The sequence below is a fragment of the Sturnus vulgaris genome, chromosome Z (assembly GCF_052056855.1).
Source record: "Sturnus vulgaris isolate bStuVul1 chromosome Z, bStuVul1.hap1, whole genome shotgun sequence".
In the NCBI taxonomy this organism is placed as follows: Eukaryota; Metazoa; Chordata; class Aves; order Passeriformes; family Sturnidae; genus Sturnus; species Sturnus vulgaris.
This window is the reverse complement of record NC_142283.1, coordinates 70,613,201-70,639,362: the sequence shown is the minus strand read 5'-3', so window position 1 is coordinate 70,639,362 and position 26,162 is coordinate 70,613,201. Positions and strand designations below refer to the sequence as shown.

Here is a 26,162-nt window from a genome sequence, read left to right as displayed (position 1 = left end):
TAAGCCCACTATACTCAACAATCCAGATAAAGTGCATTCAAAATCTTAGACCAGCACATACTACATTAGCATAAGTGAGGCATTCTCCCATCTATTAATATACCTGCTTGTGAAGTTTGGCCAAACTTTTTTCACTGGGATAACTGTTCTGTCTTTCATCAAAATCTTCATAATCATCCATGTTCCTACCCATTCTTTCCTGGTACTCAGTAGGGCACTGGAAGGAAAAAGGCAAATTAGCTCGGTGACAAAAGCAAGTAGCTTTTCCTAACTATTTGCAAAACTTTGGGGCATTCATGCAACTGAAGAAAAAAGGAAAATTAGCTCGGTGACAAAAGCAAGTAGCTTTTCCTAACTATTTGCAAAACTTTGGGGCATTCATGCAACTGAAAAGCTCACTCTAATCATACATTTTTCTCTCTTTCTACAACACTATGTCAAAATACATCTGATAATTACACACGTCATAAGAAAGTATTTCACAAAGAATTTCAACTCAGTCTCAACAGAAACTCAGAAGATGTCAACTAGAGATTTTATATTAAGAGGAAAAGAAAGTAATATACAAGTATTGTGTATGTGCAGGAAACACCTCCTCTCAACTGAATAATTATGGTTGAAGATAAGCAATCGGTTACCTTTTTCAGTATTGTATCAACACATTTCCTCAAGGGGTGATTATATTTGATACTCTCACTTACTTTACGGACTTCCTATTGAGAGAAAAAATATCAGAGTAGTTTAACTATGCTAAATTAAAAATGCTAATTAAATAAGTTTTTCATAAACTATGAATTTTTACTGATCAAACAGAGTTGCAGCCCTCCCAATTGGAAAAGATAGTCATCAAAGCTTAAAAAAATAGAGCTTCCTAAAAGCTATAGCTTTACTAAATATCTCATAAAAGGTAAGTGAAGTATTTGTAAAGAACACTTATGCATTTTTTAAAAAACGAACAGGAATGTGCAACACAGCTATACAAATGCGTGGAGGATTTGCTTCTATGCAGGAAGGCTGAAATGGAAAAGACTTTCTTGTTTAAGTTATAGAGGAAAAGGAGATAAAGAGTAAGTCCCACAGACTGACTCAGGGCATTGACCATGTCTTTAGGAAGCCTGTTCCAGTGTGAGACCATCCACCTTACCATCTGTGGTAAGGAACTGCTTCCAGTCTGGATGCAGCTCTGAACCACCCCCATGCATCCTGTCACTGGCTAGCAGGGAAAAGAGATCAGCATCTCCCTCTCCAGGCATCTGAAACAATGCTCTTAGTAATTTGCTTCAACTTTTGGTCAGCTCTGAAATGGTCAGACAGCTGCATCAGATGCCTGTTGCTGGTCCCTCCCAGTGGAAATATTCTATCTAAGTGCTATCCTGGTAAAAAAAGTTGTCATTGCTCACTTTCTAGTAAGTTTTGTAGTTATGCTCCACTTAGACGTTTTTAACTGTTTCAGCAGTTTCTTCAAAATGCTATTACAGATGAATGGAGACTATTACTAATTTGTACTGACACATAACACCAATTTCCTCCCTACCCTACAACAGTTCACACGCATTATTCCAAGCCATTGTAACTCAGCAGAAGAACCAGGAATAGCTCTTCAAAGGGCTAGATTTCCATTCTGTTCTTGAACTACATTAGAGCCTATTGCTCACTAACATTTAACAATAGTGTCTAAAAAGAAACTTTGAAAAAAACAGTTATCGATATATACTCTCTTCTCAAAAACCACGTAAGTATGGCCCCACAATTTGGAAACTCTTCTCAAGATTCCAGAAATACACTACAAGCAGAGCATAAAAGTGGTACACAATTTGAACACTAGTGAAACATCTGTACACTGAACGTTCAAGCTCATTCTGAAATGTTATTTGTTAGTGACCAGTACTGCTCCAAAAGGGTTAATAAAAGAACAGACTCAACAAACAACGTTATCAAATTGCTATGAGTTTTAAGTTCTGTTTTGAGTCTTGCACAGGATCGAGTGTTATCAAGTGGCACATTATGATAATTTTCTTAGTTTACAGGTATCTTAACAGTATGGTCATGCTGCAAGTGTCCAACTCCAATGAACTCAGACACAACTAACAGCAGCCTTCACTTTTTTCCACAGGGAAAGCTAGTTACTTACCTCCATAATATCCTCTAAATTCTCCTCTGCATCTGCTTTTTCAGTCATCAGTTTGGCAGCTTTGAAGTAAGTCTTCATGAGTAGATAACCCCTCTTGGCTCCATTCCAGTGAGAACGAGGGATTTCCACCAAACCATAACCCAAAAGCAACACAAGAAGGAACAGACCCCATGTGTTTGCAGCAGCTATTCCAATAGTCTGAAGCTGGTTCCTGAGGAAACAAAACAGTATAAAAAACTCAAATAAATAACATCCTCCTACCCTGCCTGCAAGAAACCAGCCTTTAAGTATCAATATGTACCAATATGGCTTTCAAATTTACAGGTTTTCTTATTCACCTAAATTTTTGCCTGAAGCCAGATAGCTGCTTGGCCATATTGAAGCTGCCACAATTTTCCTGTATCTCTCATATCCTGCCCACTAGGAAGGGAAGAATTTATTTATTTGCTCTCAAAGAAACTGTTCTCCTAAAGCAATACATTCCCTTAGGTAACAACATGAACGTATCAAACTTACTGACAGTGAGGTCAAAATAGCACAATGGCAGTCATTGTAAGAAACAGCCTCAGAACCCAGGATTTGTCTTCAGAATATTGTGTTCAGAAATTTGTACTCAGATTTCTATTCCATCTGGTATGGAAAACTATAAGCAATTTATAGATGTTAATTATTTTAACTTTCCTCTTCACCTTTAAAGTCTACAGCATTCAGACGCACTACACAGGAATTTTTTTGAAACACATTGTTCTGAAAACACTGAAAGTTACTAACTTTGCAAATATGTTTGTATGGAGAAAAAAGCACCATTGTAAATACAAGAGGACTCCTCTGCTGTATACACCAAAATCAGAAAACCAAACCCCAAATCTCTATAAATATTCAAAAAAGCCCCTTTCACATAAAAAGTTAACATAACTTTCTAACTTTCTAACAAAATATTATAATTAAAACTAGTTGTTTCAGAAAGACCCATTTCATCCACACAAGAAACTATCCATGACGTGTCTGTAAGAATTCATGGAAGTGTTTACAACATTATTCTTACCATTGTAAATTGAAGTTTGGGTTTACAGCCACATATATTAGAAACGCTCCAAAAATCAGCAAGTAAGTGCCATAATAGATGGCATTCTCAATCAAAGCAGTTTTAATCTTTCCAGTGATGGAGAACCCTCCTGATCTAGCATATGACTGCATGAAAGGTAGCAGAATCCTAGGAGAAAAGAAAATAAAACAAAACATCAGTCAATCAAAACAACAACAAAAAAACCCACAAAAAACCCACCAACCCCCACCAAAAAAATCTCCCAAACACCAACCCCCCGGAAAAAGTACTTTAGCAGTGTCAGGTTACTGAGGTAGGGGTGTTAAAGTTTTAGACTCCAAAGTTTCTAAGAAATTAGCCTACTTAGATGTTTTTATTCTAGATGTACCTGTCTGATGGCAAACCTTAAACAAGCTGCAGATAAAAACAATATAGTTAGCTTTGCTATGAAAAATCTGTGATAAATAAGAATGAACTACCAACCCTGATATCCTTGAGTAACTACAAAAATAATTATCTGACGACAGGTTGATCAGAAGCCACACAAAGCACAGACAACCCAAAACCCCATAGACAAATCTTTTTTCTGTGGCTATATCTAGAGCTTTATGCAATATATCCGATAAAACCAAGTGATTTACAATATTATTCAAAAATCACCCAAGTTATTAATGGAATTCTTTTAGGATCTGCCTAAAACCCTTTTTTTTTTTCAGACAATCTATCCATAAACACCTACATGTGTAAATTGCTTAGTTTCAACTACAGAAGTGAACCAAGGGTAAACGGCTGCCACCTGAAATTTGCTTCCACAGAAGCAAGAAAATAAGAATATGACTGAATTAGTACAGTAATTATTACAAAAATTTCACTACTTGCAAATAATATACAATTTAAAAGTTCTTTGCCATAGTGATACATATTTTTAAAGAATGCTATGACTATTAATATAATCTGCTTAAAAACTATATCACAGTCTTTGCCATGTTCTTTTGCCTTACTTACCATGTTAAAAACTGAGAAGTCCAATATACAACACGCCAGAAAATTGGCATGATTCCATCAGGAATATAACTCCAGGGTTTGAAACATTTTTGCTTGCTGTTACAATGTAAAGAAGACTGTTAGTTGCAGAGCCCTAAGTATAAAAAGCATCTTCTCTAAATCCCAATCTAGAATTCTAAAGTCTTTGAAAAGAACTTAAAAGTAGTACAATACTATTTGAGTACACAGTCAATAATCAACCATCTCCCAAACAAATAAACTGAATAATCACTTAGAAATATTTATCATTTTCATAACCACAACTAATGCATTTAGACAGGACATCTTTCTTAGAGGAAAAAAAAAAAAACAAACAGAAGCCCCAAGACTGAAGAGAACTATTAAATAGAGCATTTTAAGGCGACAGTTTTTGTTTTTCAGTAGTAATTATTTCATTCACTAAAAGAACACTTATTTAGGCAGAGAAGCATTAAACTTTAGTTAGTGAAGCAGGTTTTTAAAAAATATCTAGGCAAATTATGATCTAGAGCATTTAGTCATACAAAGAATGTATTAGTTGTTTCTCCTGCCATCCAGCTGGATTAAGTCAGTTTTATATAAATTTTGATTCAGTAAGCCAATGCTCTTCTGACAGGTAGTGCTCACTACAGAAGATCAAAAAAGTTGTATGAACCCTTTCAGGGAAAAAAAAAAAAAAAAAAAGACAAAACAAAACAAAGGAAAAGGTGTCCATCTACACTAAGGCAGTTTGGGCTTTTTTTCCACACACCTGTCTGGGTAATGAAGCAAGGCTGAGTCAAGGGGCAATAAAGTCAACTTAGATAGGATTACCTAAAGAGAAATAATTGGTGTTTTCCAGGGTCCAACTGGTTAAGCCTGAGTTGTAAGTTTTTATGTGCACAGCCTTAATATTTTCAAAACTACCAGCTTAAGATAGAATGACAGGTAGTATGACTAAGGGTTTCAGCACCTCTCCTACGAAAGGTGCTGAAACCTTTATGAGAGGCTGAGAGAGTAAGGGTTGTCCAGCCTGGAGAAGAGAAGGTGCCAGGACACCTTATAGCACCTTCCAGTACCTAAAGGGGGCTTATAAAAACTCCCCTTTTTATATGGGCGAAGTGACAGAACAAGGCGCAATGGTTTTCAACTGAGAGAGGGCAGGTTTAAATTAGAGATTAGGAAGAAATTCTTTACTGTGAGGGTGGTGAGGCACTGGCAAGGTTACCCAGAAAAGCTGTGGATATCCTATCCCTGACTGTTCAAGGCCTTGTTGGATGGGCTCTGAACAACCTGGCCTAGTGGAAACTGTCTCTGCCCCTGGAAGAGGATTGGAACTGGATGATCTTTAATGTCCCTTCTAACCCAAACCATTCTGTGATTCTATGAAAAAAAGTTTGTCTGAAGCTATAGGTAAATTGGCAGGTTGCTGAATAGTTTTCAAATTGTGTATATAATTAAATAAATTAATTAACATCCACTGGGTGGTCTAACGCATAATGTGCAATATTGTGTGATGGTAATTTCACCATTTCCGCATTCTTCCAGGCCCCGCTTTGGGGCAGCAAGACTGGCACTACTTTGCACAGACGTATCAGCTGGCATCTTAAAGGCTCTGATCATCTTACAGGTAACTGCAATAAGCACATCAACAGCACAGGGAAACAGCCAGGGCAGGCTACTGGATGAGCAGCCACAGAAGTAGACTAATGTGGGCTCTTTCTCCATGTTTAGGGATTACTTTCTTCCTGTCAGGACACAACTAGCAGGCTACCATTACTTTAGTAGCATACAGTACATTTCAGATAACTGCAATTACTATGTATGTGTAATTGTACAAAGCAATTAGATATGCCCCTGACATGTAAGACAAGCAGCTAATTTCATTCATATGGTAGAAATTAAAGGTATAAAATTAGATTTTCAGGTTTAAAGTATTTAAGATTGTAAAGGATAAGCATTCATCAAAGTCTCTCCTCATAACCAGAACTTCACAAAAAAGCTTAGTCCTATTGCTTTAACAAAAAAAAGAGGAAATCTAGTGACACAAAAAAAAGGATAGTTGGGTAATCAGCTAGAACTACTACATAATTACTATGTAATTACTCCCAGCAGATAAAGATCCACCTTTCATCACCTTTTCCCTCACTGTCTTGTACATTTACAAACTTCAAATTCTACAGCACACAGATAACACTAATTTAACAATGTTAAAAACACAATATGCTCCTATCATTTAAAAAAGAAAATCATAAAATACAGTCTAAAGAAAAAAACACGTAGCTCATACCTTGGAGCAAGGGTAACGTAAGAGCCATTACTTTCTGCAGGACTGGAGTTAACCGCAAGTTTGCATCGATTATAAATAGTCTAAAAGACAATTTATTTTATATCAATGACCAAAGAGGTATAATACTTATTAAAAAGTAGTAAGTCGTATTTTAAAGACATTTCCTGTACTCCAGTTTTACATTTGGAATTAATTATACCAATAAACATTCAAATCAACATGCAATCAGCAGTCAAGTAAAATACTGAAAGTGTCCTTATGCCACCTAAATAGATTAAAAAATCGTTATAAACAAAGAATGAAATTTTAAATGTTAGAAATAGATTTGTTATCTGATAAGACCAACAAAATATAAAACTAATTATAAACACAAGACATTGTCATGCTTAATTTATTAAGCTACTACATGGAAGATATCTTTGATGTTTCTAAGAGATGGTCTTTTGCAATCATTTGGAGAAGTACCATACACCTTTGATGCAATTAAGCAGGAAGTCCTGCATGTTTCTTACCGTGCTGACATCCAGAGGCAGTATGAATACAATCAGGAAGCAGAGATACCAAGCCAATAACGTTGCTATGATCACCAGCCTATGCTGTTTCTTGAAGTCTCCATACCGGTGAAGTAGGAATAAGGCCAGGAAAAAGACAAACACTATCTCGAGGCCCAACGCTGCACCACTCATTGTTAAATGTTGGCTCCAGCTACGCTATGCTCACTTGGGAAAGCAGATCAGAACTGCAAGACAAAAAGACATTTAAATAAAATCTCTGGAAGATATTTACACAGAAGAGTAGTTCAATGGACAGTTTAAAACATATTAACAAACTTTTCATACTTCATTTGACCAGGATTCTTATCAGACAAAACCAAAGATTTTCAGCAAGGTGTCCCGAAGTCCTCTGAAGAAATCAAAATATGTCATGCCAATGCTGTCATTTCCAACAATGTATTAGGACAACTCCTGTTCATCATCTTGATATACAATAGATCCAGCAGGCAAATCTCTGTCCTTAGACTACTAGCCAAACTTTAGGTCCAGCACAAATTTCAAGATGAAAATCTATGCTGCTCTTTTTTTCTCCCTTTTAGAAGTAATCAACTAATTTTTACAGAGGGTTATATGTTTAAATTAAATGCTTCTGTGTAGCTAATGAACAACTTTTAAATGGAGCTCAAATACATATTTAAAGTCTGTACGTAACAGTTAATAGAGCTTAAAAACACAGCAACTATGTGTTAGTCTACTTGTAATGCACCTCTTTTACGTTTGAAATTTCAAGAATTTTAATTCACCTTCCTACTCCTGCTGTGCTATTTAGAGAAACAAGGGTCTCAATTCATTCGGTATAGGTTGCCATGATGTATTTTTGCTTTGCTCGTCCTTCTGTGTTTAGTTATTCTGTTACCATCAGGCTGCTCTAAGAAAGTTCATACAGCTTCATACAGACAAGCTATTATGCAAAGGGACAGTGAGCTGCATAAATCCACGACAGAAAATTTCACTGACTTGTTACACTTTTACTTTTTTATTTAAACTGCTTTAGACCTTTTCAATAAGCATCACTTTACCACAGGTATTTTATGCATTACTAAAAAAAAAAAAAAAAAAAAAGTTTATTGCTGTGGCCAGTCTGACTTGCCTCTCCATCAAGATTAACATTTAGCTGGTTTGATTTAAGTGAAATTGTTTTTGCCATGGCTTTGCTGTTAAGACTTCCAGTACTTCCACTTTTCTAGGGATTTAAAAGAAATGCTATTACTGAAATTCCCCTCTACTTACTTTTAAATCTTTTCAGAACTTGGTAAAGTCAGCCATTTCTTTTACTAATTTCTTAGTAAACTGCTTAAGCATATCTGTTATACTTGAAGGCACTAAGCAGTGAAAACTCTCTTATTTACACTAAAAAACTCTAAAGTTTGTGATGCCATTACTACCTTGAGGACGCAGAGGAACAATTATTCTTTGACTTTTTTTCCCCGAATGAAATTTCCCCATTTTCTACTTTCAGATTCGAATTTCAAACAGTAAGAGCAGTCTGTTTACTCTGTATTGGCTGTGACACAGAGAATTCCGTATTCTGAAAATAACTCGAGTTACCTTCCTGTTTCTAGTCAAAATGCACAGCTTTTCTTTTCTGCCTTTCGTCAAACATGTTTATCAAACTATCAACACTTCCATTAGGACAAACCATCCCCTTACTATCTGTCTGTAGTCTACTTTAGATAGATCCTTTGTACATTAAAAACTCAGGATATTTCTCACCCATTTCTCAACTACTTATTTGAAGCAAGTACTTGACTGCAGAGAAGTCTTTTCAATTTACAGTCTAGCAGCAAATTCTACAGAAGCAAAAATAACAAAACAATTAAGTATCAGCTTCACTAAGGCACTGCTATCTGGCATGTAGCTTTTCGTGCCCATTACAGCCACACCTTTTGCTACGTAAACAAAAAAATTATACAGCATACATTTCATTAGTCACAAAGTTTTATTACAGTCACACCTAAAAAGCTTCTACCAAAACAGAAGGCAGAAAGATTTTGTGCAAGATGCTGCACTCAGCTACTACCATGAGGGTACTTCCAGAAGTATTATAAAAATGTAGTGCATATGCTAAGTAAAGAGGGAATTGATTTCTACCACAACTTAACTCACTTTCAAAGACAAAACTGACTTTGCAGTTATCAGTAAACTGTATCTTTATGTTCTTACCTGGACCCTATTTTAATCTCAAAACAGAAAAAGAAAGGCCTGGGGTTTTTTTAAAACACTGAGACTAAAAACAGAGCTGTTTTGAATTAATGTACACACATTTTCAAAATAACAGTTCAAAATTTTTAGATAGAAACCATTTAAAACCAGCACATAGAGGGATTAAATGGAAGAAAACTCACGAAGTGAGAAATGCAATGCTTGAGAGGAGCGTTTCTGGTGAACTAAATCCAACCCAACCGTGCAGACATATCTGGGACCTGTGCTACTAGAATCAGGCCTTAAAATACATTACTGCAGGCTATAAAGCCATGCCTTCCTGTGGAAAGCAGCATTTGCCACTGAAGCTGGTTGTTAGCTCAAAGAAAGGTAAGCTCCTTACCTATCACCCTGTTTCATCTCTTTATTTAGACAGCCATCTCACTATTGGCATACAGCTACCTAGTATCAGCTGGCTGAAATTCCAGAATCGCTAAAAAAACTGTTGTCCCGAAATAACTACTTCAGAAGAGCTCTTTTGCACTGTACAATCTACGACGGTTCAGAAGATGCTCCTATTAAAGCAATGACAGAGTAACAAGAGCCCTCACCATGAATGGAGAAGTATTTATTGGCATACTCAGTTTCTGAACAACCAGGCAATTACAGATTAATACAAATAAGATTAAAAGCTGAAAGACTGGCACAGGAAGCACAACTTAACCAATAAAATACAAGGACACGCTCTTATGTTAGCTTAGGATTTTCCTGCTTCTTTTCAGACATAGAAAAAAATCAGTTAAGTTTTTTATTTTACCCAGCTACTAACACTGCACACATCATGAAGGGCTCAGTTCAGCCTTAATTTCCTTTATATGACAGACTCCCTACTATCAACAGTATTAAATTACCCTGCCAACCTAAGAGTAACTGCACTCATGACATCTACATTACAAATGAACTAACTACTCTGCCTAGTACAGAAATCTCAAATTACTAAATGAAACAGCAGAGAATGAAAAACCCCACGCTTTCATACAGCACCAAATTTAACAAAGACACTCCAATATGGTATTCTTTAAGAAGGGCTAGAAAGAGTTCAGCATATCTGTGAAGGATTCCCCCAGCCTACCAGCAAGTGCCTGAGGAGGCCTAACAGAGGGTAAACACTGCTCCACACGCCTTACTAAAAAGTATAAATAGGAATAGGATATTTTCTGCACAAATTCAGCTTTATTAAGGCCTCCAAATTCTCTCTATCAAGGAAACATAACACTACTTGTCTATCCTGTATTTCTGTGGTTGACTGCTCCTGCTTAACACAGGCATAAAACTGCTCAGCAGTACCTGTTTCCCCCTCAGAAGTTTCCAAATCTTTAAGGTATTTTGCTTTACACTACCACTTTCAGAAAGACCGTAAATCTCTCATAGTTTTGTGCCTTCTATAGTTTTAACCATCAAACTATTTCATTAGAGAAGCTCTGAAAACCATTACAAGTATTTGACAAAGGAATGGCCTCCTTAGCCACAACAGTGGTTCTTCTCAGCTTTCTTTCCCAAGCAAAAACATCCTAAGGAACAGAATCAAAGTCCTACTAAGTAATATATAAGATTATAAACTGATCCTCTTTATACAGTAGGTCTATCAGTCATTAATGAACTAGATTAGGTAACTTCAATTACTTGTTTTTGATAAACTGATGCTGTCTTTTACCTATTATACTACATACTTACAAATAACGCCAGAATTTTTTTCAGGAATTCAAAAAGGAGTCTGCCAATCTGTAGCTCTGCCTGTCCTTCAAACATTACTAATAAAGACAACCACCATGCCTCTGTTTTTCCTGTCTGGTACCTCAGACATTTCTAGAATACTAAAGACTTTTTTTTCCCCTTGTTCTTCAAGCATTCTCAGGTAGAGACCAAGCAGATTTGAAATAGCTGCATTTCTAGACATTTTGGATATTTCAGTTGAAACATGTGAAAAATCAAGCAGCCTTATTCTGTATTTTTAAAGATCAAAATTACATCTGAAGAAAACCTGTCACCAAAAAATTTGCCGAACTATGGAAGATCCCTTCCAGAGACAGTCAGGGACAGAACTGAGAGCCTTAACATACCAAAAAAACCCCAAAAACATCTGGGCAACAGCATCTCCTACTTCAAGCTGAGTTCACAGCTCACCTGCAAGTACAAAAGTTGCCATCTCCAGCAATATATCAATAGCCAGCTCACTGATGACCTTCTACTTTTATGTCAGGGCACAATCTGCTAATTCTTATTGAGATTCTACCAGCATATTTCACTTGACAAAAAAAGCCTCAGAGTTTGGTTACTGAAGCCTGCCCTGCTTGGCAAAATTATAGACTTGACTCTACAGACATGCAGTAGTAGACTACAGCCTTTAGTACTGATAGAACTGCCCCATACTACAAGCCCTTGACGCTTTCATCTTAAAACAACAAAATGGGCTAAGTTACATTTCAGAACTTATAAACAGAGAAGAGCAAGAGTCAAAACAACAGCAGAAATAGTCTCTTCAGCTATTTTAATATCCCAGTCTGCATAGTGTGTTGTGGGAATTTATTTTAGGTTGGTTTCAGATTCAGGGGAGGGGGAGCATCCTGGGTTTTGTTTGGTTGGTAAGTTTGGGTTTTTCTGTTTACTTTATTATTACACACTGGCCCTAACAGCTTGGGGAAAATATTAAGTATTTATAAACATACAACAAAGAGCTGCTTTATCTTTATTCAGTGAGAAACTATCTAAAGAAAGAAAATAGCCCCAAACTGCCCAGGAAAACCAACCAGAGAAATTATCTGAATCCACTATTTGAGAGAAACAACGTCTGAGATTAGTGAAGAAAGCAATTTGCATGGCTTTGTTCTTCTAAGACACACTAGTTAGTCTATATACTGACTGATCCTTTATTAGTACCTGTCAGCTGAACTATTTTACAATGATGAAAAATTTTAAATTGACTAAATGTTTAATTGACAATAGATCGATATTTAGGCAAACAAGTTTTGTATCTTCGAATTTAAAAAAAAAATGCTGTGCTGACACTACTCAAAATAGCAGTAGTCTCTGATTTTGCAGGAGATTAGGTTCCACTCAGTACTAAATGCAAGACAAATGCTTGATCAAGGAACATTAAGATTTTTGTGTTCAAATGCAAGCAGGGACCATTAGTACAAAACCATGGCAAGCTCATTTGCTTTACATGGTGCTGCCTTGTACTCCACTAAAGGATCACAGAATCATTAAGGTTGTAAAAGATCTTCAAGATCACCAAGTCAAATTTTTAATATATTAACCAACACAGAGGCTGAAGATTTCAAACAGTTTAGGGAAGAGTGCTGAAAACAAAACATAGAAGAAAATAACTCACTTATCGTAGGAACAGAAATAGAATCAAATACAAGCATTATACAGTTGCAAGCAGAATCTAAAAAAAGAATAGAAATCACTATCTGGGCTACCAGACTAATGCACTCACACAAAGCAGGTGTCAGTAAGGCAGTCACATGACTACAGCCCAACACTGCATTCAGGCAAACAGACTAATCGTTAATTTCCAGACTGTAAAAAACACGTGGATTTTCTGGAAAAACATCCCACAATTTCCCATACATTAATAGAAAAGAGTGACATGATTCACGAAGAGAAAAAGGGCTGCAGAAAAGGTGAAATAAACTCAGCTTTTTCTTTTTTAAGTCAAAACTCTACCTCTTTTTCATCTGATTATCTGCTTAAATAACCTTTGAACAACTGTTCCGTGACTTAAGTTAAAACCGGAAACGGTTAAGAAGTATTTTTTTAAGATTATATGAATGTTAATTTGAGTCATATCATTCTTTGTATGTGACCTAAAGTTGTGCACTCTTTGCCACGGGTTCCATTACCACCCTCAATTTTACATGCACGTCTCTCCATCGTTATGCAGTGAACAAAGGACAGCATTTGCAAGCAAGTGGTTGACTAAGAGCGAGGTTGTAGGTGTGCTCCGAATTAATTCTCCATCCCCATCAATTTCAAAACAAGCACTTAAGGAAAAAAAAAAAGCCAAAAACGCAGGAAGGGCTGCATTGCTGAAATTCCCACGGGCTGTGATACACTGTGCGAAAAGACTGCAGGGTTTGAACACGAATGCCGAGGGTCAGGACCAGCCACACACGGGCAGTTTCAGGTGTCCCCAGAGAAAACCTTCCACGGTGGAATGTGCCAGCGCTCCCCGCCCGGCCGTGTGCGCACAGGCCTGTGCGGCACAGCACCGAGCTCCAGGGACACGGAACCGCACGGCCCAGCGCGACGCGCTCGGGGTCCCTGACGGGAGGGAGGGAATGCTCAGCATAAAGAGCCTGGAAACGAACGCGTCGACCGCCCTCACCCAGCGCTGCCTCGCCACCATCCTTCCCTCCGCGTCCTTGGCACAGGGGACGTGCCCGGGGGCTGCCGATTCCCACTCGGCTCTCGTCCCCGCTTGAAAGAACCGGCCCGGCCGTGACTCGGCACTGCGGACGCGTTCCGCCCGGTCCCGCGTCCCGCCCGCCACCGCCTCCTCACCACGGCCGAGCCGCCGCTCAGCGCCCCGTCCCTCGCGGGGCTCCGCCGCCCGCCATCCCGGCCGGCACCGGGCTCAAAGCGTGGCGCAGGGAGCGGCGGCCGCTCCCGGCTTCTTCCGCGTCGGTGCCGCCGCCATTCGCCGCTCACCGCCGCCGGCCCGACACGGCCCCGCCCCGGGGCGGGCACATGGCTGTGAACTACAACTCCCGGCAGCCTCTGCGCTTTCCCCCCGCCCCCCCCGCTGCGGCTTCCGGCCGGCGCTGGTATGGCGCGGTGCTGAAAGGCGCGGGGCGCGCGGCGGCGCGCGCGGGTCTTCCAGCGCCATGTACAGGTACGGGAGCACGGCGATACTGGAACACCGGGATGCGGGGATGCGCCGGAACATGGGCGTACAAGTCCCGCTGCTGGGCTGCGCGGGAGCCTTGTGGCGCCGGGGCTGAGCGTGAGCCTTCGCGGGCTCCCTCGGGTCCCCTGGCTGCGTGGGGGTGGCTGAGGGGCTGTGCCTGGGAGTTCCGGGAGCGGTGCGGGACCCGGGGGAGCGGGAAGGGGCTCCTGGCCGTGGGAGCGGTGCGGGGATCACACGTGCGTGTGCGGCCCCGCGGGTGGTCCTGGGGGAGCGGGGGCTCTGCCCTTGGGGCCGGCCGGCGTGCGCGGGATCTGCGGGCCGCTTCCCCCGCCCGCAGCGGGCGGCAGCCGCGGGGAGAGCTTCCCCCGCCCCGCCGGCCCGGGCATCCCGCCCCGCCGTGCGAGGGTCCCGCCCGGTGCTGTCGCGGCTGTGTCCGGGTTTGGTGGTGTTGGGAGGCTGCCGTGTGTCGCCGCCTCTATTGGCTCCGCTCTCCGGGTCCCTCGCCCGCCCCATCCGGGAGTGGGGCGCGCTCAATCCCTGGCGGGATCTTCCCCAAAGTCTGCCAGACCGAGCACACGCCTGCGCTCTCGCCGCTGCTTGTGCTTCCAGCGCTCGCAGATCCCACACTTAATCGCCCTGCTTGTGAATGTGGAGTAGGAGTGACAGAAATGCTTCAAGGATCCCCATCCTGTGTTTGGTGTCAGTCTGGCAGTACCCTTAGAGCCTCTGGGTTTTGCTGTGTCTGCAGAAAGCACCTCCAGGAGATCCCATCCTCTAGCACTAATGTTTCCACCAGCTTGGAATGGGACTCCGGCAAGACCTCGGAGCTTCTCTCGGGCGTGGGAGTGTCGGCCCTTAAGAAAGACAAGCTGCGCAATGAAAACACACCGCAGGACCTGCTGGTGTCGTCGCCGTGCCTTCCTCCAAAACGGCAGAAGGTGAAGGACAACGAAAAGGACTTTGTTATCGTGCGCCGGCCATGGCTGCTCCGAGAGGCAGAGTCAGGTACTGTCACCCTGGTCTGGGTTCTGCTTCAAGTAGAGATGGAGTCTGGGCATCTCAAGTTCGCCCTGCTTTATTGTTTACTTCTTTTGCTCTTACCTAGCAGATTGCCACTTGTAGATCTAGTGGTTTTCAGGCTTGGGTGATAAATCCTCTTTTATGTATGCCTTTAAACAGGGGTGGTGCGTCTAGCTCCAGAATTGTGGCGCATGAAAAGCATGGTCCTCTGCTGCCTAACCCCATGAGCACCTGTGTGTGTGTATGTGCTGGGGAGGTTGTGCTGCATGTCCCTGTGCCTGTCTGCTCTTATGTATGTGACATAGGTGGCACTTTGGCCCAGCAGGGCTGTGTTGTGGATTGATGTTTTAAGGTTGTTCAAAGAATCAGCAGCAAAAGTAGGTTTAATATAAAAGCAAAAGTGTGACAAAGTTTGTTGGCAACGTTCACTCTAGTTACTACATGGGTAAAGTACACGGAGAAAAAGCAAGCGAAAATCAATCAGTCTAAAACCAAAGTCAATTGAAAAGTTATCTGTTTAGAGGCAGGAGGAGAAGGGTAAGTAAGGAGTGCAGGCTGAAGTGTGTCACTGGGGCTGTGTCCCAGCTCCCAATGGAAATGAACAACGTGAGGGACCATGCCAGAGAGCTACAGGGAAAGCACATCAAAGGGTGGAAGGCTGCTGGGCTGGAAAGGGAAAGAGCAGGGTTCTAGGACTCTTGAAAGGGATATTTCTTTCCCTGGTGTCAAAATGTGGATCTTACTCTGGCTGAGTATGGGATGCAAAATAAATAAGCAGCTCTCTCCGGGCATTATGCTGTAACACAGAAGGTGGGAATGCCTTCAGACAATCCTGTTTTTATATAAGATGGAGTGCTGGGTCAAAGGCAGCTGTTACTGAGCTCTACCACCCAGAAATCTCCTATGTCATGAATCATGATACCTTCTGGAGCCCTGAGAGAAACTGTGATTGCACCACGTTGTTTCACATAATTCTTGGAGTGGTGGTAGCACGGATGTTTTAGGAAGCAGTTTGTAGTACCCGATTTTTTTGCCTGTATCACACAGCAGCATGGCTCATCTTCTGGGACCCTTGCATGCAATAGGAGGAGTGGGCATTTCAGCAGAGGGGAAAAAAAATCCCAGAGAATCATACAAGTGTTAGACTACAAAGGCAGTAGTTAAGGTGCTCTTGTTCCCTAAGTGAATATGTGAGTAGTATCAATGGCTCTACTATGTGTACAAAGTTGATATTATTGGAACCTATGCAGTTACCAGACGTGCCTAAACAAAGATGGAAAAATGTATTCCTACAGTGGTGAGCTGCAAGGGAGATATATAGTGGGGCTAAGTGTGATGTATAGGCTACAGAGAAACTGTAGAGGGGCTTGTAACAACCAAACCAAACAAGGCATCTGACCAGCAGGCAAAAATGAACCAGCTTTAACTAGATCACGTTTTGCTTTTTCCCTAAAGGTATTTCTTTGGATGCACTTCCAGATGAACTGCTTTTGGCAATCTTTGCCTATTTGCCCTTAAAGGATTTACTGAAAGTTTCTATGATTTGCAAGAGATGGCATCGACTTTCGTGAGTATTACTTGTCGTCATTTAGTACCAAGGAAAACCTTTGTTTCCATATTTCCACAGACTGGCAAATGGTCTGGTTCTCATCTTATTTATATATATAATTCAATTTAGGCCATATGTGAATATGTATAATCAAAAGATGCCTCACATGTTTCAACATTATTGTATTGTGGTCTATTAAATAGCTTTCCCTTCTCTGTCTGTTTTTGACACTGGAAAGTTCATGTGTTTGCACTTACAACATTGACCCATCACCTGTTTGAACTCACTAACAAGTAAAACTCTATGCCCCAGGTTTGATGAATCTCTCTGGCAGACTCTTGATTTGACTGGTGGGAATCTGCTGCCAGGCGTTCTTGGACAGTTGTTGCCTGCAGGTGTTACTGTGTTCCGTTGCCCAAGATCTTGCATTGGGGATCCATTGTTTAAAACAAGCAAGTAAGGCTTTTTCTGCATGTTTTGGATCCTGAAACTGTGTCTCAGATATTCACAGTCTGTGTGTTTTTGGTTTTAAGTAATAGCAATCATAAGCAGTGTTTGTGCTGTCTCTGGAGTGTGGAAGAGCTAATCAGTGGTTAAGCCTGGGTTGAAACAGGAGGACCTGCATTCACCTGTCAGTTATTTAAAATCAAGTTGATGTGATTTTTTTTTTTTCTTTTTGAAAATACCAAGCACCATAATGCCCTTGCAGTTTGTATCTTGTAGAGCAAAGAATTAACATAATCTCCACCATTTTTATGTGGTACATACAAAAAATTCATTCAACTCCAGAAGGATAGACTTTCAGGTGTTACAAGGAATCAGTAGAAGTTTTTTTTTGCAAGTTTTGCATGCTTTTAGTGTCTGGGATGTATTTGTGATACGGAGCAGGTTTTAATGTAATTTTAGTAACCTTTCTCTTTCTTCTTTTTTGTTAGTCTTCTTAAAATTCAGCACCTGGATTTGTCAAACTGCACAGTGTCTGCTGCAGATCTCCACAGTATTCTTTGTCTATGTGAAAAGCTGCAGAACCTCAGCTTGGAGGGTCTAGTGCTTTCTGACAACATCATCAAGTGAGTGACATGTTTGGGAATATTCAGTAAATACCTTCTTTATGGTTCCATCGTTTTGTGCTGGCTAATGAAAGAATGCAGTGGAAAATTGTTCATTGTGGGAGTCTTTTAAAATGGCCAGTTTTAGGTGCCTTTTTTTTTTCTCCCAATTCTCCAGAGTTAGCAGGAGGTTGGAAAAACTACTCATCTCTCTCGGGTTTATGTGTCCATATTCCCATAGCTAAGATGTATGGCAGAGCTACTTGTATTTTGCCATTTTTGTGCTCCCAAGAGACCTTTGTGTTTGGTGTGCAGGTTCTTTTCTATGCCAGGGGCTCTCAGTAGTTCTCCCACCAGGTGCCCATAGTGCTTCTGCAGTGTTGCTCACTTATTTGTTGAACTTCTGAAGTCCTGGAAGATTACAGATTCTGTCAAGCAGAAGTGTTCCTTGGTTCAACTGCAAAGACACTAATGGGCATGCAGTCAACCTGTTCAGTCACACCAGGGGACTGTAGAGGTGCCAGGGACCATAGGTCAGATGGCAGAGACTCTGGCTGTCCTGCTTTCTGCTGCCTTCCTCACTCCAGGAAGGGGGAACCAGAATACAAACAGACCAGTATAGTTTGGCTTTTCATATGATCAGTAGTAAAAGTTAAAACTATCTGAAAATTGGGTACTAATTAAGCACTACTGATGAAGTTTTATTGCCTTCTGAACAAATATTTGTACTGAATGTAAGAGTTTTTCCAGGTTTTGTTAACTGCACGTTTGCTCTAGTCTTGGAAACAAATGTATTCAGGGGATGCTCTTTGGACATCATTTGTCCTGGAATAACTCCATCTTGCAGAGGGGTGACACCAGAAATGGGATGTTTGCTTTGTCTTTTATAGAGGTGTAGTCATCTCTTGTTGTATGCCAATAAACATACACCACAGCTTATCAGAGAAAGTGGAAATAAATAATTTCCTTGTAAACTTACTAGTTTATAAATGTGCAGACATGTCAGCAGCGTCAAGTAAGTAGACAGATATCCCTTTAACTGTTGTGCCTTGATGCAGCAAGTACAGAGTTAAAACCCTTAGTGACTCAGGTTGGTCATTTGATTAAAGATGCAGTACTTCATGTTTTATGAACAAATCCCTGTCCAGGAAATTAGGTCTTTAAAATAGTCACATCCTAGCAAAGCAAGCAATGTTCCAATATTTAAATTTTATCAAATTTTTATTTTTTTTTTTTTTTCTCTCTACAGGAGCATTGCTAGAAATCCCAGTTTGATACGACTAAATCTCTGTGGGTGCTCAGGGTTTTCTGCTGAAGCGTTGGAGCTGATGTTGAGCAGCTGTTCTATGTAAGAAAAAAGAGGTTTTGCTATTCCTGAAAGAAAGGATTTACTTTTTTCTTTGGGCATCCCTGTTATTCTTGTGTCTAATACTTTTTAATGTTTTTTTTTCATGTGCAATGTTTTGTAATGTAATTTTTTAATGTGCCTGGTTTTGTTCTGGATGCCTAACAGTTGATTATAAGCTGAATAGTCAGGTAATTTTTTTCCATTAAGCTATTTTCTTTTTTAATAGCAAAGATGTACTTTGGTAGTTTTTCATGGGTTTTCTGCATCATCTTTTTGGGTGGGTAAACCCATTTATGTTCCTTTGATATCATGTAAATTTGATTTTCTTTATGAAAATAGTATGTGATTCTCACAAAGATGAAGTGTCTGTTTTGGAACTGGAAAGTGGAGTTCCAGAGCTCCCTTTGCAATCAGAGTATGACATGAGTACTTGAGAACACTGTGCCTTTCCACGTTAGAATAATCCTTCAGTAATGTTCTAGTTTATGAAGGGCTGTGTTCAGATTGACAGCTCCAGTGATTAAGCCATCTGCTGGCAGAACGTCATGGAACTGGGCTCCAGTGAATTCAGGATTTATATCCTAGTCATTCTGCTGACTTCCTGTGACCTGCAGGACAACATAAATAGTCATTTTTTTCTGCAAAAGCATGTATTTTAATCGAATTGTTACTGGGCAGCCAGAGCCTTAATCGTTGTGTTGCTTGGTCTGATGACGCAGATCGTGAGCTCTTTAGGGGATGGCAGTCTGTGCAGTGCACAGTGAATACCAGATGGCAAACCTGATCCTCGGAATGCTAGTGGCAATTTAACTGTTTTTTCATTTTATGTAGAGAGTGCCAGCTAAATGCTCTAGTTGTGCATTCGCTGTATATTTGTCCCTTGGTCACAGCTACAACACCTGGACACAGAACAGTACTTTGTCCCAGCCCCATGGTGACAGACTATAGGTAATCAAGCACGTAAATAGAGTTGAGCTCATAGCATGACCAGTGTTTATATAAAACTATGAATTATTTTATGCTAATTAGGATTAATTGCTCATCTGACCAATGCTAATAATGGATAGTGGTTTTTCCTCTCAATGTGACCATCTGTTCAGCTGTAACAGATTCAGGTCACAAACCCGATGAAAAGACAGTGTCTCCTTGTGGCAGTTCCTGGAGAGAGCCTGTACTGCTGTACTGCTATACTTCTACTATATTAGCAAATCATTCCAGTTGAAAGTGGCTTTGGGAAGTCACTTTAACCCTTTTCCCAGATCAGGGCCTAAAATTAGGACTGTCCAGGTGGGTGAGGATGTTCTCTGGTTGCGTCTTGAAAATATCCAAGTACAGATTTGGGTGGGTAACCTGCTCCATTCATTAGTGCTTAATTATTGTCATAGTAGAATTGCTAGTCATGAATACAGTAAGTTTGCAGTAGACATGTTACAAGTGTTTCCTTTAAAAGTGTCAGCTGTAATGGAAAATACCAGAATTTGAACTGTGTTTCAGCCATTCTTGTTATCAACTCTGTTTGTTTGTAGGCTGGAGGAGCTGAACTTGTCCTGGTGTGAATTTACAGCCACTCACGTCAAAGCAGCAGTCAATCACATTACTTCAAAGGTCACTCAGTTAAATTTAAGTGGATACAGAGAGAATCTACAAATAGCAGGTAAATAGCAGTGTGACAAACCTTTATCCCACTGTGGGATGAAGCAGCAGGCTTTACATTTTCTTCTGGTTGGCATTCACTCTTTGTATAGAAGAATCATATACCAACAGAAACTTTTGTAGTTTTTATAGTTTGAAGTTCTTGCTGACAGAAACTCTTGCTGTGAAGGGTGAGATGATTTTTCTTCTGAATTTAGGAACAGTCAAGTGAAAACTCATTTCTTCAGCTGAAAGGAACAGCCTTTACTTGTGAAGTAAGTCCTGGAAGCAGGACTTTGTGCTATGAATTAGCGCCAGGAACAGTATCTGGAAAGCTTTCTTAAAGCCTCTGCTGTTGTGTCTGCTGAAAGCATCTTCTAAAAGAGAACAATCATAGTAAGTGCTTGAGTTTCAGACTGACATCCAGATACCAGTTAATTTGGAAGGCACATTATCTCAGGAATCAACATTTAACCATTTACATGCTAATAGTTCTAGGAAGAAAAGATTTATTATGTTGGATGGTTATAGAAAATGCAGGTAAGTCAAGATTTAGGGGAGGGTACATGAAAATGAAGAAGAACTGAAGCCGAAGGGTGAAAGTCCTTTTGTGGTAAAGAGAATTTAATTTTTGCAATGAGTGAATATGACAATAGGGCATTGGATGACAGGCAGGGGGTGACCTCTCATTTCTGTTTAAGACCCACACAGACTCCTTCATCCATTCCCTTTGTGGGGAAATAGGCGAAATTTCTTATCTCAGCCCCAAACCCATAAACAAATACGGTACATAATCTTCTCACATTAGGAGTTTGAACCTTGGGCCTTCTAATTGAAGACCCTTCTAATTAGAGACCATGTGCTGACCTCTTCTATTTGTCAGATACTTTCTCTGAGTGACTTTACTCTGTTCCACTGCAATTTATCAAGCATAAGACTTGAATAATACATTAATCATCATAATTAAGGCATTGTTTTGTTTAGTTGAGCACCTTGCTATGGCTTTTATCTGAACCACGGGTGATTCAGTGTTATTTGCAGACAGTGAAAAGAAAGTAAAAATTTTACAATTTAAATCAGAAAAACCGTAACTTTTTGTCATAAGGAGAGAACTTTTTGTGGGTAAAAGTGGAGATGCCTGAAGGATTTGGTGCTCTGAAAGAATATTTGATGCATGGAAAATTTGCATTACTTTTTCACTACATGTAAGTATTTCATGCAGCTCACCATTACTAAGTTTCAGGAAATTTCACAAAAATACCACTGGAATTGCTGTCTTCCTAAATTGATGGTTGATTCAACTCTCTTCTAGGGATAGTTTGCTGAATGAAATGTATCTTTTGCAGAGGGCTAAAAGAAGTCCATGTAAGGTATCTTCATAGGCAGACTGTATGCTGTAAGTCTTAACCATGTATTGTTTAGTTTAAAAATTGTGCTTCAGTTGTGGGGTTCCAGAAGAAAAGATATAAATGAACATGTGTGGACATATGTAGGCTGTGTAAAGCATGTCCATTTTCTTACTGGAAGAAGGACTTACTCTATGTGACCTCTTTTCAGATGTGAAAACGCTGGTGGAGAGATGTCCTTTGCTTGTCCATTTAGATCTCAGGTAAGAAGACCTGTGCAGCCAGTCCTTAAATCCTTGTGGTTCAGGGGATTAGCACTGAGGCAAGGTTGTGTAGCACTACATATCCAGAAAATACTACTCATGCTAAACCTTTAAAAGATTTAATAATATTATAATAACAATTCAATTATTATAATAATAATAATATAATTTTTTGTTACCCTAGCATAAAGGTCAGATACTTACAGGATTTGTTAACTACCAAGAGATAGTAATTAATAGGTAAATGGAGGGAAGTATTTAGATGTCTACAGTTCATTAGCCTAGCATCTGAGAGAGGGTTTTAAGTCATCTCTAATACTGATGCCTTGAGGTGCTGGAACAGAGGCTGCACACAGAGTTAAGGAGAATAAAATGGGTATTTATTGTGAGGCCTACAAAAGGCCTACAAAAGCCACACCCTAGCAGTACAAGTGCCACAGTTTCGGCCCCTGCCTGGATGGCTCCAAGATGGAAGGAAAGGAGGGGGTTGGTCACAAAATCTTACACTTTTATAGGTTCTGGTTAATTTGCATGAACCCACCCTCCACCTTTCCACGTAGTTTGTGCTTAGGGCCTGAAGTTTGGAGAAACTGTGCTTGAGTTCTTAACTAAAATAGGACTGTTTTGTCTTCATCACCCTAGCACATCAGAAAAGCACATCCAAGGAGAATAGGAAAACTTAAAACTAAAGGCATCAATACAAATTTGTTACTTGGTCATGTAGCTGTAAAAAAAGGTGTTATTTTGGTTTTGACCTACCTAGTCAGTTACAGTATTTTGAAATCTCTGAAGAACTTGCCTATTCATGGCATAAGTTCTGCAGCAGAGTATCTGTTTGAAGAGACACTTCTGCTTCACTTGCCCAACACATACATGAGAAATGGGTTGCTTTCATATTCAGTGAAAACATACTTTGGTGGTAGGAAAAATAGATATTCAAAAAATTCCTCTGCCTGAATTTTCAAAATAACAAATTTACTGCTGCTCTATACTTAAACCTTTTAATATGTTCTCTGTACAGTGACAGCATGATGTTAAAGCCTGAGTGCTTCCAGTATTTTAAACAACTTGTGTTCCTACAACACCTGTGCCTTAGTCGATGTTATCAGATATCACCTGCTGCCTTAGTGTAAGTAACCTCTAATTAGCTTTGGTTTGCCGTTCATGCAGAGGGTAAGTTAATTTGAATTTGCTTTATTTTAGGTTTAGAATGGCAAATACTGTTTCAAAAAACTTAATGGTATGAGGAATTGGTGGTAAAACTAAGATAAAATAACCTGTCAGCTAGAACCAAAGCTGAGATAATCTTTCAGTAGTGTCAGTCTGTACTTACAGAACTGTCTCCATATATGCCTCGTGTCTTCTGTTAGTGGCATTATACCAGTACTCATTGCTGGCAGTCCTGCCACTGACCAGTATTGTTGTCAATACCAGACTTTTGAGTGTGCAGCGAGTTTGGAAAAGCTGGCAGAGTTCACAGTACTGGCGGGACTAGTAAGCTGTGTATATTTGCTTTTGTGTGCACCTTTATCAGTTATTGATTGTGACTGAAACATGGCATAGAGTGACTTGATTCTGCCTTTTGTTAGTATAGAAGCATTCAATCACAATACTTTCAGGAAAGATGTCAACACAAAGGAAATGGCCGACAATAAGAAAAAAGGTTGAGGAAAAGGACTATGGAAAATGAGGATCTGAAGAACCTTTGCTGTGGCAGCACGTGCCTCAGCTTTTTTATTTTGTCCATTGCCTGCTGGATGAGATACACAGTTCAGATGATGACTGGGTAAATGTAAAGCAATCAAGAGCAGGGTCTGGCTACTCACCAAATATTGCTACAAATTAGAGATTCATTGATAGTACTTAGGGTCTTGTGTCCTCTGAGCCACATCCCGGAACTTCATCTGGGCAATTTCCTTCACTTGTTCTAGATTTTTAACTCCAAGGATATGAAAGAAGAGGAATGAGTTTGTTTTCCGTCTGTGAGACATTAGCAAATAAGTCATTTACTCAGCCAGTTTCATGAAGTGCCAGTGCTGAGTACTAGTTTCAATTAAACATGTGCTTAAGTAGTTGACCCTCCTCAAAAAAATGAGTAGAAATGGGGTTATCTAGCTTGGGTGCAGGCTGAAAAACACCAAAAAGTGTTTTCAGTTTCATGATTGTTTCATCTTTTTCTCATTCTAGAGAGCTTGGTGAAATTAGAACACTTAAGACTCTTCAGGTATTTGGAATAGTGACTGATAGTTCCCTGCAGCTCCTTGAGGAAGCACTGCCTGACATGAAGATCAATGGTTCACACTTCACCAGCATTGCAAGGCCAACTGTTGGCAATAAAAAGAGCCATGAGATTTGGGGCATCAAATGCAGATTGACACTGAGAAATCCTAGTTTCTTGTGATCATGTACAATGCACTGGATGCCATGGACACACTGTGTGTTGAAGCTCCTTAGGAAAAAACGTGCTTGAGCACCTTTTATCATAGTACTGTTACTGCCTAACTTGGTTTCAACACCCTATTGTTGTTTGATAATATATCCATTTTTTTTGTATGTAAAGGCTTGAGAAATTTGATGATCTGTGAGCAATTACAGAATATTTCTTTCAGTCTTTCTTTTTTACAGGGGATCTTTGAAAAAAAAAAATTAACCACCATAATTACATAATGTCAGCCTCTAGCAACTGTCTGCAGCTTCTGGAACAGCTTGCAGAGGTGCCAGATACAGGGTTGATAAAGGAATTTGCAGAATTAAAAATGAATCCGTATGTATTAAATCTATTCAACTACGTAACTGAAGAAAAGGTACAATAGGATGAATGAATTAAACTTGAAAACAGTAAATTGGGGATATCTACACCGAAGCAGCTAAGCAGCATAAAGGAGCTATAGTAAAGTTTGTATTTAGGAGGCCACAAAGGAAACTTGTCTTTAGTAGCCTTCATTTTTAGCCAAATAAAGTCTGAAAAGTCCATTCAAAATTAGCATCTGTAAAAAAAGATGCTGGTTATCCATTATTTCATGTTGTGGTCCTAGGTTTTCTGATTATGTATTTCAGAAAATTACTGTAGCTTCTGTGAGCCTGATCATAGATATGATCCTTCAATTTCAACTGATAAATTGGTAGAAGTTTTGCAGGAGGAAGGCTCAAAAGAGTTCTAGATATGACCAAAACCCAGAACCTGGGACTGCTATGTAAGGGAGAGATGCTTTGGTGCTATCAAGAGACATTAATTTCTCTTTTGTATTAGTTTGTAGTAGCACTTCATTTCTTGTATTTGTATCACTAACCACTATTGTCTAGTATTGATTTTTTTTTTTTTGAAAGTTGTAGGAGAAGCTGAGTAACTGTCGAAAAAGGAAAAAAAAAAACAAGATAGGGACTTTAAATGAACCTTTCATTTGCATCTGTTATCAGGGTCCTCATGCATAAGCCTAGAATGTTCCAGCATGTGTTTAAGCTGGTAATTCCTAGGGCAAAACTTGGACCCTTTGTAGGACATAAACATCCTGCTGTTTTTCCCATGAATGCAGTAAGAAAGCAGCTGAATTTATTCATGGATGTTTTTAAGAGTAGCCAACTTGTTACCATAGGCCTTTGCACAGATGCAGCTTTTCCCATTCCAGTCTTGAGAAAAAGCATTCAGGAATGAATACCTGGTAATGCAGAACAGATGAATTACTGTGGAAAGATTGTAGGAGTACTAGAATCTGATAATCAGCTTGACTTTGTAGAATATAGTAAATAAAGCATTATCTTGGTAATCTAAGTTGGTTTGTTTTTTATTAAATTTAACAGTGTAAGTAACAGGTGTTAATAGGGCTTGTATCCCTTATGAAGGGGTTAATGGGCAACATACCTTTTGAAAGTTGGAGGAAT

At 39.8% G+C, this 26,162-nt stretch overlaps 2 protein-coding genes across 2 annotated transcripts in view; one reads left to right on the top strand and one right to left on the bottom strand.

Annotated features, from left to right (window-relative positions):
• The window catches only part of LMBRD2 (LMBR1 domain containing 2), a 32,368-nt gene extending 18,516 nt beyond the window's left edge, over positions 1-13,852 (bottom strand). Inside the window, exons 1-8 of the mRNA XM_014875574.2 lie at positions 13,731-13,852; positions 6,981-7,207; positions 6,469-6,548; positions 4,182-4,277; positions 3,177-3,344; positions 2,132-2,342; positions 639-713; positions 104-217 (exon numbers count right to left, since the gene is read on the bottom strand). Coding sequence (XP_014731060.2) covers positions 104-217; positions 639-713; positions 2,132-2,342; positions 3,177-3,344; positions 4,182-4,277; positions 6,469-6,548; positions 6,981-7,154 — 918 coding nt within the window. The 5' untranslated portion in view covers positions 7,155-7,207; positions 13,731-13,852. The remainder of the gene's footprint in view (positions 1-103; positions 218-638; positions 714-2,131; positions 2,343-3,176; positions 3,345-4,181; positions 4,278-6,468; positions 6,549-6,980; positions 7,208-13,730) is intronic.
• Positions 13,853-13,976: 124 nt separating this feature from the next.
• SKP2 (S-phase kinase associated protein 2) lies at positions 13,977-26,052 on the top strand. The gene is made up of 10 exons (XM_014875543.2): positions 13,977-14,061; positions 14,825-15,081; positions 16,552-16,663; positions 16,958-17,101; positions 17,581-17,715; positions 18,944-19,042; positions 20,569-20,696; positions 22,232-22,283; positions 23,305-23,412; positions 24,471-26,052. Exons 1-10 carry the CDS (start codon positions 14,054-14,056, stop codon positions 24,682-24,684), a joined length of 1,257 nt encoding a protein of 418 aa, XP_014731029.2. The 5' UTR covers positions 13,977-14,053; the 3' UTR covers positions 24,685-26,052.
• The last annotated feature ends 110 nt before the right edge of the window (positions 26,053-26,162 follow it).